Raw genomic sequence first — 12,686 nt, 5'->3', positions numbered from 1 at the left:
ATGGACGGCTTAAGTCGGGATCGTTTAACGCTAAGTATATTAACACAATCGAGTTCGATTCATCAATCTTCTCGCGGCATACAATGAAACATTAGCGACGTAAACTAACCATCTCTTTGAGTTTGTTTTGTAGCTAATGTTCTATCAACATTGATACGTCCAACTCGATGTATGAAACGTCCCACTGTTGGTTCTGCTTCGTAGCGTCACATTTCTCCAGCACAAGGGTGGTGTTTGTTGTCATGTTCAACGCTAAACAGAGCTTGTGCGCTACACTCTCTATCTGACGGCTTTCCACCAAGAAATGCCATGCCTGGTTGCCTCGCAGCCTGTGGCACATGTACACTTCCACTACATTTGTGACGGCATCGATGCAATTCCTGTAACTGTTGAGCTCCTGATAGTAGTTGTGCGTCCAATATTGATCCTTCTGCAGGTGGTCACACGGTGCCATGCCAAGGAAATTATCGTGCTGCCGGTACGTCAAACAACTGTCATTGCCCAGCAGCACACTGTGTACCTCACCACGGAACGCACCCGGAACCAGCGGGTTGTGCATTTCGGGGAAAACGTTCTCCAGATAGTATCCGAACGACTTACAGTTGGCACTCTGCCGAATGGCTTTGCGCGTTGCTACCGAACCGAACTCTTCCTCGGAGTACTTTGGAATACCGTAGATGTCGAAAATTATTTGCTTGAACTCATCCATCCACACCTCGGCCAATCGGATCGAATTCGCACGCACAACGTCCTTGGGTTGTTTGAAAAGGTACGGATGACTATTTTTCTGGATGTGTCCTACCCGGGAGCAGGGCACGGTGACCATCTTTCCACCACACATCCAACTCTTCACCGACAGCTCAATGTTCTCGATGCCGTAGATATCGAAACCCTCATCGTACCAGCCGATTCGATCGAAAAACTTCCGCGAGATTGTGAACAGTCCGCCAGCCATGGCAGGTGTATCGAACGGTTCCATCTTGTTCGGGTACTTCTTCTTCATAGATGAGCGACTCCACCAGCCAAAGTTAAGGTCCCAATCGTATGAACCAATGAATGTTGGTGCCTTATCGTTGCGGTACTTCATATTGTTCTCGTCAATCCAATCAATTGTCGGAAGTGTAAGCGTGGTCCAATTATCTGCTACCGGTTGTATTAGGGCTTCGAGCCATCCTAATTGAAGGAGGTAATGGAATCATGATTTGGCAAATATTTCCAACCCTCATCTTTACACTCACCCACAGTAACCTCAACGTGTGCATCAAGGAACGTAATTATATCCGTCTTTGTGCTCTTCCCACCGAGCATTCGTGCCCGGATCAATCCTAACCGCTTTGGAGCTCGAACAATGCGGATCTTCGGGTAGGTAGCAAAGTAGTCCTCCAGTTGCGTTTTTAGATGTGCTATAAATCACCAGAAATTGTACGCTTTTGAATAGAGCGCTAGAATTTAGCATCGCAAAATCAAACTTACGCAAATAGCTGAAATCATCCACGAGTACTATCTCGCGCACTAGATGAGCAGGTGATCGATCGAGTATGGAGTGTACCGTACGCACCAACACCGACCACGCTTCGTTGTAGAACACGATCACGATCGATGTTGATGGTAAATCGGAACGATATCGACCAGCCGCCCGACACCAAGGGTCTCGATAGTCGGGCAACCGTCTCCGAAGTGACATAAGATCGGAGGAGAATTGGTTCAGTCCTTGTGCGATCAATCCATCGCCTACTAGGTTGGAAATGGCCGTGTCGTTTAGGTCAATCTCCACCGGTGTTCCCAAATCACCCGGTGGCACTGGATATCTTGCATCTAGCCCTAGCGTTGTATAGACGTACTGGAACAGCGTCGTACCGAGTGTAGAGGGAGGTGTTGTTGAGAGTATTTCATCTTGAACATTTACTCTGCTGGACAAGTTTTTGCTGTTCCGCAGCGCCATTCGCTTTAACACATTATCGAACCGTCCTCGACCACCGTCGTAAAATAAGGTCAGAAAGAGGTACGTCAGCAGTATGAGAATGCTTACTACCAGAACAAAATTCTTGCGACAATTGTTACGCATGGTGGGTGCTTGACTCCACCGAGTCCGTTGTCGTACTCCGGTGAAGGCGGATCGTACACTGAACTGTGGAGAAATTCTAAAAATGTTCTCAAGTAGCAGTGTACAGTTACGATAAGGGTCTGCACTTAAACACTGTTACACAGTGGGACTGTACAAATAGTGGAAGTGGCCAAAATTGATTTTATTTTTTCCCTTTTTTTTAAACAACGGAACCAAAGAGCACATGGTTGTAAGTATTAGAGTTGGAATTCGTTGCGGCATTTTACATTAAACAACCATTTGTGGATTGTGTGGCAAACTTGGATAGTACTGTTTATAGCCAAACAAGTCGCATTATTTCATTCCGTTCTTTCCCAGCGCATGTTTCTAAAAAAATAACTCGATTTTCGTGTATTGCAAGTTGCAGTTCGATCTCTATATTTTTTATTTAGCCAATCTACCCCCTATAAAATCATCTCCATGTGTGCTTCGTCTGCTTTGATTTGGTACATAACCCCCAATGGAGACCCATAGCATGTAGGTGGCAACTAATTAATTGATTTTTAAGCGCCATTTGATAGAAAGTGTAAAACAACGCCCCCGCACCTTAAAGTGACGGTGTCCTACGTTTGACATACTTATCACACTAGCATCTAACATCGAACGACAGCTGTCAGATTGCGATATTTGCCTTTTCTGTTTTTTGCACAAATGATAAAGCGTGCCGCACAGGTGCGAATATTTGCAAAGCACTCGTGCGCTATCGTAGCATATTTGTAATGTGATAACGAACTGTGACGTGTTTGGTGCAGTTCGATGGCTACTGATAGGTTTTTAAAAGTTGGCAAATTGCAATTTGCCGACGGATGTCGGAAAAGTTACTTAATGAGTGACACATCCTGTCGTTGGATAAATAGAAGCAAAAAAGTATTGAGATAGCAAACAGTTAACATTGCACACTACGTTAAATCGCTAGAACTTATCGTGTGCATTAGTTACATTTTTTTATGTCGGTTTTACATACCACAGTGCAGTGTATTTTTGCTTTTAAAAAAGCTTGTTGAATTCCAGTTTTTTTATTATCGTTTGTTTGAAAAAAAAAAAATTATTACAGAATTTTACACTCAGCCTTATCGTTGCCCTCAGTGAACATTTTTTGCGAAAGATTGACATCGCCTTTTGCTTGCCTGTCCTTGATTCATAAAAGAAGCTTGATTCATGCTTTATAAAATGTATTTCACTGCACACACACCGTTGAGACAGTCGATTTACGACATGCTTGAACCTCGTTTCTGGATAGATTGTTGGCAACGATCACTATTATACATGGTAAAACGAGCGGAAAGATAACACGAAATACCACATTTGGATAACGCTTTAGCTCATCTAATCTGGGGGTACCGTGCAGCCACACACATACGGGGACAATTATCATGCCGCGGTATGATAAGCCGAAAGCTATCGATTAGACGTACAATGGTTCGATTGTAGAGTCATGTACAGTGTACACGACTGTTGAGATTAGCTCAGCTAAACGGTGATACATCCAACTCGATGAAGTTTAAGGACCACTTTTGGGCGACATTATTCGGATCACACTCTTGCATCGTAAGTGTGACGTTTGTGCGTGTGTTTATAGCGAGACACCGGTCGTGCTTGATGCTCTGCAGTTGTTTCGTTTCCGTCTGCACACGCCATGCTTGATTACCGCGTGCTCGATGACAGCCAAACAGGGCAAGACTGGTGCCAGTATAGTCTAAACAGTGACGGTAGCTATTTATCTCCTGGTAGTAGTTGTGTGCCCAGTACTGTGTCTTCTGCTTCCCATCACACGGTGCCATACCGAGAAAATTGTCATCCGGACGATATTCGAGACAGGTGCCATTGCCTAGCAAATCATTGTGAACTTCACCACGGAACGCACCCACTATGTAGGGGTTCCTCATTTCTGGAAAGCCATGTTTAATGTAGTACCGGAAGTCCTTACAATCGGCCCGTGCACGAACCGCTTTTCGCTCCGCAATCGGACCGAATTCCTCCTCCAGATAGTGTGGAATCCCGTGGATATCGAATATAACATGCTTATACTCATCCATCCACACCTCAGCCAGGCGGATCGAATTCGCGCGCACCACATCCTTCTTTTCGTTGTGCAGATACGGATGACCTACCTTCTGGATGTGAGCTACCCGTGAACAGGGAACCGTTACCATCTTTCCTCCACACATCCAACTCTTCATCGACAGCTCGATGTTCTCGATGCCGTAGATATCGAATCCTTCGTCATACCAACCGAGCCGTTCGAAAAATGCTCTGTTGATGGAAAATAGTCCACCTGCCATGGCGGGTGTATCGAACGGTTCTAGCTTGTTTTCGTATTTTTTCTTCATAGAATTGCGGTGCCACCAGCCAAAGTTAAGGTCCCAATCGTAGGCACCGATGTAGGAGATCGATTTGTTCGCTATCAGTTCCATACTTTTCTCATCGATCCAATCAATCGTTGGAATAGCGATAGTAGTGCGGTTACGGGCAACAACATCTAGTAGAGCCTCCAGCCATCCTGAAAGTAAAGGTGTGATGTGTAGAAAGATCTAGTGTTTTATAGTAAACCAAACCTACCAACAGTGCACTCGACGTGTGCATCAAGAAATGTAATCACATCGGAGATCGTGTTCTTAGCTCCGAATATTCTTGCTCGTATCAACCCCAACCGAGTCGGCGCCCGGATAACACGCACCTTCGGATATGGTCGAAAGTATTCGTCCAGTTGAGTTTTGAGGTTAGCTGAAGGCGATAAAAGAGAGAGAGCAACTGGTACAGGAACTCCCAGCAGGTTAAGTACATCCTCCTCACTTACCTAACGTAGAGCAATCGTCTACCAACACGATCTCCTGTACTAGATGAACCGGAGATCGGTCCAGTACCGAATGGACCGTCCTTAAGACAACCGACCAAGCCTCATTGAAGAACACAATCACGACCGATGTCTTGGGTAGGTTGTCCAAAAATCGTCCCGGTTCTGCACACCAGGAATCACGAACCTCAGGCAACCTTCGCCTCACGGACATCAGATCCGAAAAGAATTGATTGAAGCCCTGAGTTTGAAAGCCTTCCTGTGTAAGCGCATCGATCTGCTCCTCGGTAAAGTTCACCTTTACCGGTTGTCCCATATCACCCGGCGGAGTAGGAATTCTCGGATCCAGACCGATGGTTGTGTAGACAAAATTAAAGCCATGATTTACCACAGCCGCACTGGTTGTTCGGATCAGCTCGGACTCATCTTTGCTATTAGCTTGCACTAGGAAATTTCTCTTTGGTGTCAGTGTCAGATTAACGTCATACACGAGGTAAACTGCCATAAGCGCTAGTGTGACGGTGACGGCTACCAAAACGACAAGATTGCATCGACGCTGGCCAGCAGCGATGCGAACACATCCAAGCGTTACGGCATTCCGCATGCTGCCGGTGCCGAAAGCAAACTGACCGACCGTCGCTTCCGACCGAACACGCTTTGGCGGCAATGTGAGTGAATGGTTGTGATAAGTGTGCCTAGTGCGCGTATTATACCGGCCGCGAGCATCTACAAACAAACAAAAGACCGGCGCACGAGATACGATAGCGGCGCCTGCGTGTTGGTTAGAACTGGTGATAAGCCGTGGTTCGGAAAAGCTCTGTTACCGGTGAGACACCCTAACCTTATGCAACAAGGTTAGAATAAAATATGCAGCAAGTACGGGCTTATTGTTTCATGCAGAGACATGTCATCCGTACCCTTTGTGTCTTTCCATTTGTTCAAACATAATATTGTTTTATGTGATCATTGATGAGATAAATGTCGCTTGGCTCAGCAACGTGTTCGTACAGATGTTTTCGAATTGACGCAACTCACTTCGCAAACAAAATTAAACTGTTCTGCGGTATAATGAAAGCTGCCTCTGTGTGAACAGATGCTATAAGGTAGATTAGCTGTTGATCATACAGTTTGTACATTAATTTCCGATCAAAGTCTATTTATTAAGAGAACACTTTTATAGACAGCAAACTTCAAACAAATGCCCAAAAATTAACTAAAACGCACATGAGTTCTTCACCCTACACCCTATACTCAATGGCTGGATAATGCCATCGTTGAGATTGTTGATTCAAATCACACGCATCGACGCGAACCTTCTTCAGCGCCACATCCACATCCAGGCACTTGCCCTTATGCTTCGTATGCTCGAAATTGTACGTGGTGGCATTGTACATCCACTCCTGATTGCCGTGTGCTTTATGGCAATGGAACACAAGCAGCATGTTTCCGTCGTAGTCGAGGCAGTGGTTATCGGTACCGATTTCACCATACAAACTAAACACCCACTGCTGCCACACGTTTCCTTGCTCACACGGTGCCATACTGACGGTATTGTTCGACTCAGCGTACGTTAAACAGTGTCCTGGAGATCCAGCTAGTGCATCGTTTTGGAAGGTGCCTTGTCCGGGTCGTTTACCGAGCGCTTCCGTAAGTTCTGGGAACACGTGCTCAAGATACCAGTGGAAGTCCTTGCAATGGAGCTCTTTTCGCAGTTGCTTGCGCGAAGAAACGTCTCCATAATCGCCACGATATTGTGGTCCACCGAACATCCCGTACAGGACCTGTGCGTACTCATCTAGCCAGACTTCAGCTACGCGAACAGAATTTGTGCGCACGACGTCGGTTTTCATGTCCTGAGGAGATAAAATTACATTAGTACATAGAAAATACCTTTCCTTTAAAAACTGAAAAGGGTCTCAACCTTCAGATAAGGATGTCCCGCTTTCTGGATGTGGGCAACGCGCGCACAAGGAACGGTTAGTATTCTTCCACCGCACATCCATGCCTTAAGCGATAGCTCAATGTTTTCACCACCGTACACATCCAGCCCTTCGTCGTACCATCCGAGCCACTCGAAAAACTTCCGATGTATGGTGAAGAGTCCACCAGCCATTACCGGCGTACTGAACGGTTCCATATTGTTGGCCGGTTTGTGGACACGGTCCTACCGGCCACGCCACTCAAAGTCCAAACCCCAGCCCATCGCGCCATAAAACACCGGTGCCTTATCGCTGACCAGCTTGAGATTGTTCTCATCGATCCAATCGATTGTCGGGAGTGCGATTGTGTGCGGATCTCGCACCACTTGGTCCAGCTGACCCTCGAGCCATCCGTTCGTACACTCACAGTGAGCATCGAGAAAGGTGAGAAAATCGGACGATGCATTTCGGGCACCGTACAGCCGAGCTCGGATTAGACCGAGACGCTTCGGTACTCGCAAGATGCGTATGAGCGGATAGCTGCTGAAGTACTCGTCGAGCTGAGTGCGTAGATGTGCTGTGCTAGGAAGAGTCTGCTATTAGTTTTTGTGCGTGTGCAGAGAACCTGCTTGCTTCAATCTTACCCAGATTAGAGTAATCGTCCACTAGGATGATCTCTCGGATGAGCTCTTTTGGAGAACGGTCGAGGATGGAGTGCACAGTTCGTACCAACACGGACCAAGCTTCATTGTAGAACACGATCACGATCGATGCTTGTGGCAATGCGGTAAGAAGACGCTGTTCCGAAGTACACCAAGGATCCCGAAGATCTGGCAACCGACGTCGAACTGGTATAAGATCACTGACGTACTGATTCAGACCTTGCTTATCGTAACCTTGCTGGACCAGCTGACGTACATCGTCGGTAACGTTGTCCGGCAATATCACTGGCTTTCCCATATCTCCTGGGAGTGTTTCAATCCACCCATCGTCCGGTACAGGTGTATAACGGGTAGCGTACTTTACCACTTCATACTTTGGCACAATCAAACCAGCGTCCCGAACGGCTGTTCTCTGCTGTTCCTCTTGATGTGTGCGCTTAAATTCCTCCAGTGTTGCGAGCCGATCTGACAGTTGGTTGTGATAGAGATAGAGGGCCAAAATGCAGCAGAATACAACCAGCGCCCAAAGGAGGTCCCTTTTCGTGGAGAAATATTTCTACAATTTAAAATAAGATGCAAATTAGGAGTTTTTTGCTACTCAACATTGAAGAACAAGGAAGACTTACCCCGTACATGGTCGAAGTTATCCACGCCGAACGGGAACCATTCAGGGCCAGTTTTAGTTAATCACTAGCGAGACACATCTTCGGAGCCGATTCCTCTCTACGTACTAGCAATACCGAGGGCCGAAGCAGTGCGCTGTTATCAATCAGTTCAATTTATCAGCACGTAAAAGTGTGTACTGTCCCATCCGACCCCGCCACACGTATTCACAAACTTGTACTCCCTGCGTTCGGGTACTTGCTGTGCGGTGTTACTACAAACGAAACAACACACCTACTGTTTGATAAGCACAACAACCTGTGACGTTGTTTGGGAAGTTTGGCTGATACGTTCTAACTGCTGGAAAGTAATGCGTTTTGCTGTGGATAAGAAAACAAATAGAGCGACTGTTTTTTTCCGACGTGAAAATTATTCTTCCAAAGAGTCAAAGAATTCCTATGTGAAACGCCACCGATATCGCAAAAGAACGCGCGTTACGTGATGAGTTATTTTGTCCCATTCGGGTTTCATTTTTTGTTGTTGCTGTTTGTGTTTGTTTAGCTGACTTAAGCTCTCTAGTGTGTCAAGCGCCATCACATCACAGATTGTTTGGTTGGAAGTTGTGCATCATCCACCTCTGGCTCGGTTCGTTCGGATCACAAACTGTAAGTGAAAAGTTCCGCTCCCATTGCAGACACCGATCGTAGGAGAGCTTTTTTAGCATCTTTCTATCCGGATCCCAGCTCCACGCTTGATTGCCTCCCATACCGTGACATCGGTACATTGCGACCGTCTTACCATCATAATCGAGACAGTTGTCCTCCCGCATCACCTCACCTTGCTTCGTCAGGTACCAAAGCTGGTGACCACCGCTACCATGGCATCCAACCAGCGCCAACTGCGTTGGCCAATCGAGACATAGCGGAAACTGAGTCTTACCACCGAATCGTATCTCACCGCGCGCTACAGCCTTGCTCGGATCGAACTGTTCGGGAAAGACGTGCTCGAGGTACCAACGGAAAGGCTTGCATTGAAGCTGCTGGCGCAATGCTTTGCGGTCTGAAACATCTCCGAAATTACCACGCTTCTCACGTCCTCCGAACGTTTCGTAGTAATAGTCCGCGTACTCATCCAACCAAACTTCGGCGAGCCGTATCGAATTGCGCTTGACAAGCGCCAAACCTCCAGTGATCTCACGCAAGTAAGGATGACCACGCTTTTGGATGTGTGCTACCCGGGAGCAGGCCACTATCTGTAGCCTACCGCCACACATCCATGCCTTGAAGGAGAGTTCCATGTTTTCACCGCCGTAGATTTCCATCCCTTCATCGTACCAGCCGAGCCGCTGGAAGAACGTTCGGTGAATCGTGAAGAGTCCGCCAGCCATGGTGGGTGTGTCGTAGGGTGCGGCCGGATGGATGAAGACGGTACCGTTCTTGGAGGCAGACTGTATCCTTTGCTCTCTCGCGCGCCATTGGAAGTTTAGAGTCCAATCGAATGAACCGTAGTACTTGACCGAATTCTGTGCATTTAAGGCAAGTGTATTTTCGTGGATCCAGTCTATGGCAGGTATGGCGATCATTGTTTCATCTGACGCAATGTGAGCAATTAAAGCTTCCAGCCAACCTACAATCAAACGGGCATGTAGTGAAGCTAAGAAAAATCGTCCAACGTGCACTCACCTTCAATAACTTCACAGTGAGCATCGAGGAAGGTGATGATATTAGCCGTGGTCGATTTCGCTCCAAACAACCTCGCCCTGATAAGACCCAACCGTTCGGAAGATCGCACCAAGCGCACCTTGCCCAGTGAAGCTATGTAGCTATCCAGCTGGTCTTTGAGGTGGCTCATTGTGGAGCAGTCGTCTACAAGTACAATCTCCTCGATAAGCTCGGTGGGTGTCCTGTCAATGACCGAATGCACAGTACGCAACAACACCGACCAGGCTTCGTTGTAGAACACAATCACTATCACAGAGGGTGGCAACGTTCCTGGTCCAACGTTACGTTCTCTTCGAGCATGTTCTTCACTCTTACACCAAACATCCCGTACGTCGGGAAGTCTTCGGCGCAGTGGGATCATGTCAGAAACGAACTGATTGAGCCCTTGCTCATTCCAACCCTTACGGACGAGAGCGTTCACCTCGGGGGACAGTTCATCTGGCAAGAATACCGGCAGTCCCATATCACCTGGAGTTCCATTCTGATCGATACTTGGATCTTTAGCATTATTCAGAATCAGTTGAATTTCCTCTTCCAAAGCACTTGCTTCGTTGGGAGGAGCACGTTCCACTGTCACTATCCAGTAGGTGAGGGCGATCAACGAGAACACTAGTACAACGAATAAATGCTTCACAGTGAGCAATGATGCCATTCTTCCAAAATGCAATGCAGAACGTTGTTCTGCTCTATTACGCCCGATACGTGAACGATGCGATCATGCGCATAGCTACCTTCAGACTAGACCAGAGTGATTTACAATGATAAGCGCAAAGTGCTACGTGTGAACATAAGATACTGGGTGCACTCAACCAGACAAATGTTCTGCGGAAAACTTTTCAGTAACTTCATTTGTCAGACTATTGCACTCTTCTTTAAACCACCAAAAATGATGAACGAGTGTAATGGATGGAGACTACACCGCACAGCGCACGCACCATATCACCGAAGCATACTGTTGACTGTTGTCAGAACTAAATGTAGGCAGGATGACCTAATGAAGCTGTCCAGCTGGTTTGCTGATAAGGCACCATCGTCTAACGGTGTGTGAGTGGTAGAGGCAAGGTAACGAGAATGTTTCCGATAAAATGATATCTACTTGTGATGATTTTTTCACGGAACCCGCCCCAAACCGTGTAACAAACACTAAGCGTACCGATGTGGTACCTGTGACTTCGAACATAATATGGTCATATGTTTAAAGAGGCGTTAACATTACCCAAACTATCATGGATCTAATTGTTTTGGGGCTAATTTTTTGTACTGGGAACGGAGACATCTGATTTGAACGGAAGAAATTGCTTCCGATTAGGCTTTTGTACCATTTCTCACTACGAAGGATCAGAACACGAGAATCCAAAGTTTGTACCCAATCAACAAAACTTGTTGTTGCGCCAGCCTGGCATTGGAAACAGTTCGCTTCATTTTCTTCGATTTTTCTAGATCCTTTTTTTATACATTAATCGAAAGAATGACTATGAAATTCACGAATCTTGGCTTTGCTAATTCATTCCTTTCTTGGTAAAATTTTAAATTTTCGGTTGGAGTTCCAGAGTCATAATGGAGGATTTTCTCTCCGACTCCTTCGAAGTCGTCCTTCAAAGGATACCTGCAATCCTTTCTTCACTCCTTCTATGGCTGGTGTTGCTCCAATGGTCTAGTGTTTTGCCTTGATATACGTTGTGCTTTATCGTTTGGTTGCTCTTTCAGTAAAATACTGTGGGATTGTTCTTTTTGGGGAACCAACATTTCTAGAGTCACCTCTACTAAATATCTCGACTAAAATCCTGTTCAGATAAAACCTTTGTTTTCACTTTTCGTTTCTCTTCAGAAGTTCGCATTCTTCTATGTTCAAAATCTATTTACTGTTGCTGGGGGCGTTCAATTTTAGAATAAGCTGTAGTAGTTAGGACACAGGCTGGTCAGACAGCGATGGATAGTTCCCCATCGTTGTCAACTACTTGAACTTGAATCGATTACGACGTGATACTCTCCTTCTCGCTTCTAATTCATCGCTTGTCTCCTTTTCAAAGACCTCGATGCTCCTGCGCTTTCATCCTTTATTATTTTGTTTGATCTCTCCCTGTGTCTACGAGACAGACCGCCTCTCTTTATCCCCGTAGTTTACACCATGGCCAGAATCCCATGCCAGAATGTTTGTTAGACGATTCTTTGAACTAAAACAGTAAGACACTGTTCAACAATTATGTCACAAACAAAGCTGACAGTTGGGCAACATTGGGTGTACATTATTACGTACCTTCAATTAAAATTCAAAACAATAAACTGCTGAAAGTAACGAATAACTATGCTATTTAACGAATTGGTATCGTGCGGTACAATTAGTGTTTAATGATATGTGGAACACCTTCACAAACTTCATACACCACGTGTGTTATCAATACCAACTCAAAGTTTTCTATGGTGGATCGCTGTTTAGAAATTGTACAAAAAACACATAGCTATCATTTGAAAATGCTAATAAACTACACGTTGGAAATAGTGTGGGAAAAAAACACTAGCTCTAATTAGTTTGCAAAAATAAAGTTACCCAAAGAACACCAATTTGCTTGTACCGGACAACTTGACACACACTTTACAAGTACACGATAGTTTTGTACGACAAATTCGCAAGCTAGAAACAATTCCATAAGTGAATACTGAAACAAACAAAAATGGTAAAAAAGTGAACCAACACGGTTAAGCGATAAGAAGTGCTTAACAGTCAGCTAGGCGCATGGCTAATCGAACCATGCACATCGGATCATACGCTCATTCATCGGGGCGGTATTTGAAATTACTTTTTCCGCAACGTGATAAGGGCCCTTTACTTACCTACTGCTTGTTTGTTTGGTTGTTTCTTTTCTTTCCTGCAACGTAACGTAT

The 12,686-nt window shown here is 45.7% G+C and overlaps 5 protein-coding genes across 7 annotated transcripts in view; 1 reads left to right on the top strand and 4 right to left on the bottom strand.

Moving 5' to 3' along the window:
- LOC126568064 (putative polypeptide N-acetylgalactosaminyltransferase 9) overlaps positions 1 to 10,609 on the bottom strand; it is a 143,839-nt gene extending 133,230 nt beyond the window's left edge. The window contains exons 1-2 of one of the 2 annotated variants that reach the window (XM_050224474.1): positions 9,765 to 10,609; positions 8,685 to 9,708 (exon numbers count right to left, since the gene is read on the bottom strand). In XM_050224474.1, the coding sequence (XP_050080431.1) occupies positions 8,685 to 9,708; positions 9,765 to 10,455 (1,715 nt within the window). In that variant the 5' untranslated portion in view covers positions 10,456 to 10,609. Of the gene's footprint in view, positions 1 to 8,667; positions 9,709 to 9,764 lie in introns of those variants that run through there. The other variant, XM_050224473.1, reaches the window with a different exon arrangement.
- The window catches only part of LOC126567965 (protein kinase C, brain isozyme), a 247,902-nt gene that overhangs the window by 69,562 nt on the left and 165,654 nt on the right, over positions 1 to 12,686 (top strand). Inside the window, exon 14 of one of the 2 annotated variants that reach the window (XM_050224349.1) lies at positions 10,362 to 10,374. The exons of the other annotated variant lie outside the window; for it this stretch is intronic. The gene's annotated coding sequence lies outside the window, so the exon portion shown is untranslated. Of the gene's footprint in view, positions 1 to 10,361; positions 10,375 to 12,686 lie in introns of those variants that run through there. 2 annotated transcript variants of the gene reach the window in all.
- On the bottom strand, positions 126 to 2,069 carry LOC126568027 (putative polypeptide N-acetylgalactosaminyltransferase 9). The gene is made up of 3 exons (XM_050224423.1): positions 1,474 to 2,069; positions 1,239 to 1,403; positions 126 to 1,173 (listed from the first exon to the last, which is right to left on the bottom strand). The coding sequence occupies exons 1-3, from the start codon at positions 2,063 to 2,065 to the stop codon at positions 134 to 136; spliced, it is 1,797 nt and encodes a 598-aa protein (XP_050080380.1). The 5' UTR covers positions 2,066 to 2,069; the 3' UTR covers positions 126 to 133.
- LOC126568025 (putative polypeptide N-acetylgalactosaminyltransferase 9) lies at positions 3,496 to 5,643 on the bottom strand. The gene is made up of 3 exons (XM_050224421.1): positions 4,902 to 5,643; positions 4,664 to 4,828; positions 3,496 to 4,604 (listed from the first exon to the last, which is right to left on the bottom strand). Exons 1-3 carry the CDS (start codon positions 5,500 to 5,502, stop codon positions 3,571 to 3,573), a joined length of 1,800 nt encoding a protein of 599 aa, XP_050080378.1. The 5' UTR covers positions 5,503 to 5,643; the 3' UTR covers positions 3,496 to 3,570.
- Positions 6,119 to 8,290, bottom strand: LOC126568036 (putative polypeptide N-acetylgalactosaminyltransferase 9). The gene is given in 4 exon segments (XM_050224437.1): positions 6,119 to 6,751; positions 6,820 to 7,394; positions 7,462 to 8,035; positions 8,106 to 8,290. Coding segments are annotated over 4 exon segments (1,773 nt in total). The 5' UTR covers positions 8,115 to 8,290; the 3' UTR covers positions 6,119 to 6,136.

Source organism: Anopheles maculipalpis, chromosome 2RL (genome assembly GCF_943734695.1).
Source record: "Anopheles maculipalpis chromosome 2RL, idAnoMacuDA_375_x, whole genome shotgun sequence".
In the NCBI taxonomy this organism is placed as follows: Eukaryota; Metazoa; Arthropoda; class Insecta; order Diptera; family Culicidae; genus Anopheles; species Anopheles maculipalpis.
The sequence above is the reverse complement of the archived record's forward strand: the minus strand, read 5'-3'. Positions and strand labels throughout refer to the sequence as shown.

Coding starts and splice junctions, on each gene's coding strand:
- LOC126568027 (XM_050224423.1), bottom strand. CDS start 2,065: ATGCGTAACAATTGTCGCAAGAATTTTGTTCTGGTAGTAAGCATTCTC. Junction 1,404..1,473: donor GGATGATTTCAGCTATTTGC/GTAAGTTTGATT, acceptor GGTGATTTATAG/CACATCTAAAAACGCAACTG. Junction 1,174..1,238: donor ACACGTTGAGGTTACTGTGG/GTGAGTGTAAAG, acceptor TCCTTCAATTAG/GATGGCTCGAAGCCCTAATA.
- LOC126568025 (XM_050224421.1), bottom strand. CDS start 5,502: ATGCGGAATGCCGTAACGCTTGGATGTGTTCGCATCGCTGCTGGCCAG. Junction 4,829..4,901: donor AGACGATTGCTCTACGTTAG/GTAAGTGAGGAG, acceptor TATCGCCTTCAG/CTAACCTCAAAACTCAACTG. Junction 4,605..4,663: donor ACACGTCGAGTGCACTGTTG/GTAGGTTTGGTT, acceptor CTTTACTTTCAG/GATGGCTGGAGGCTCTACTA.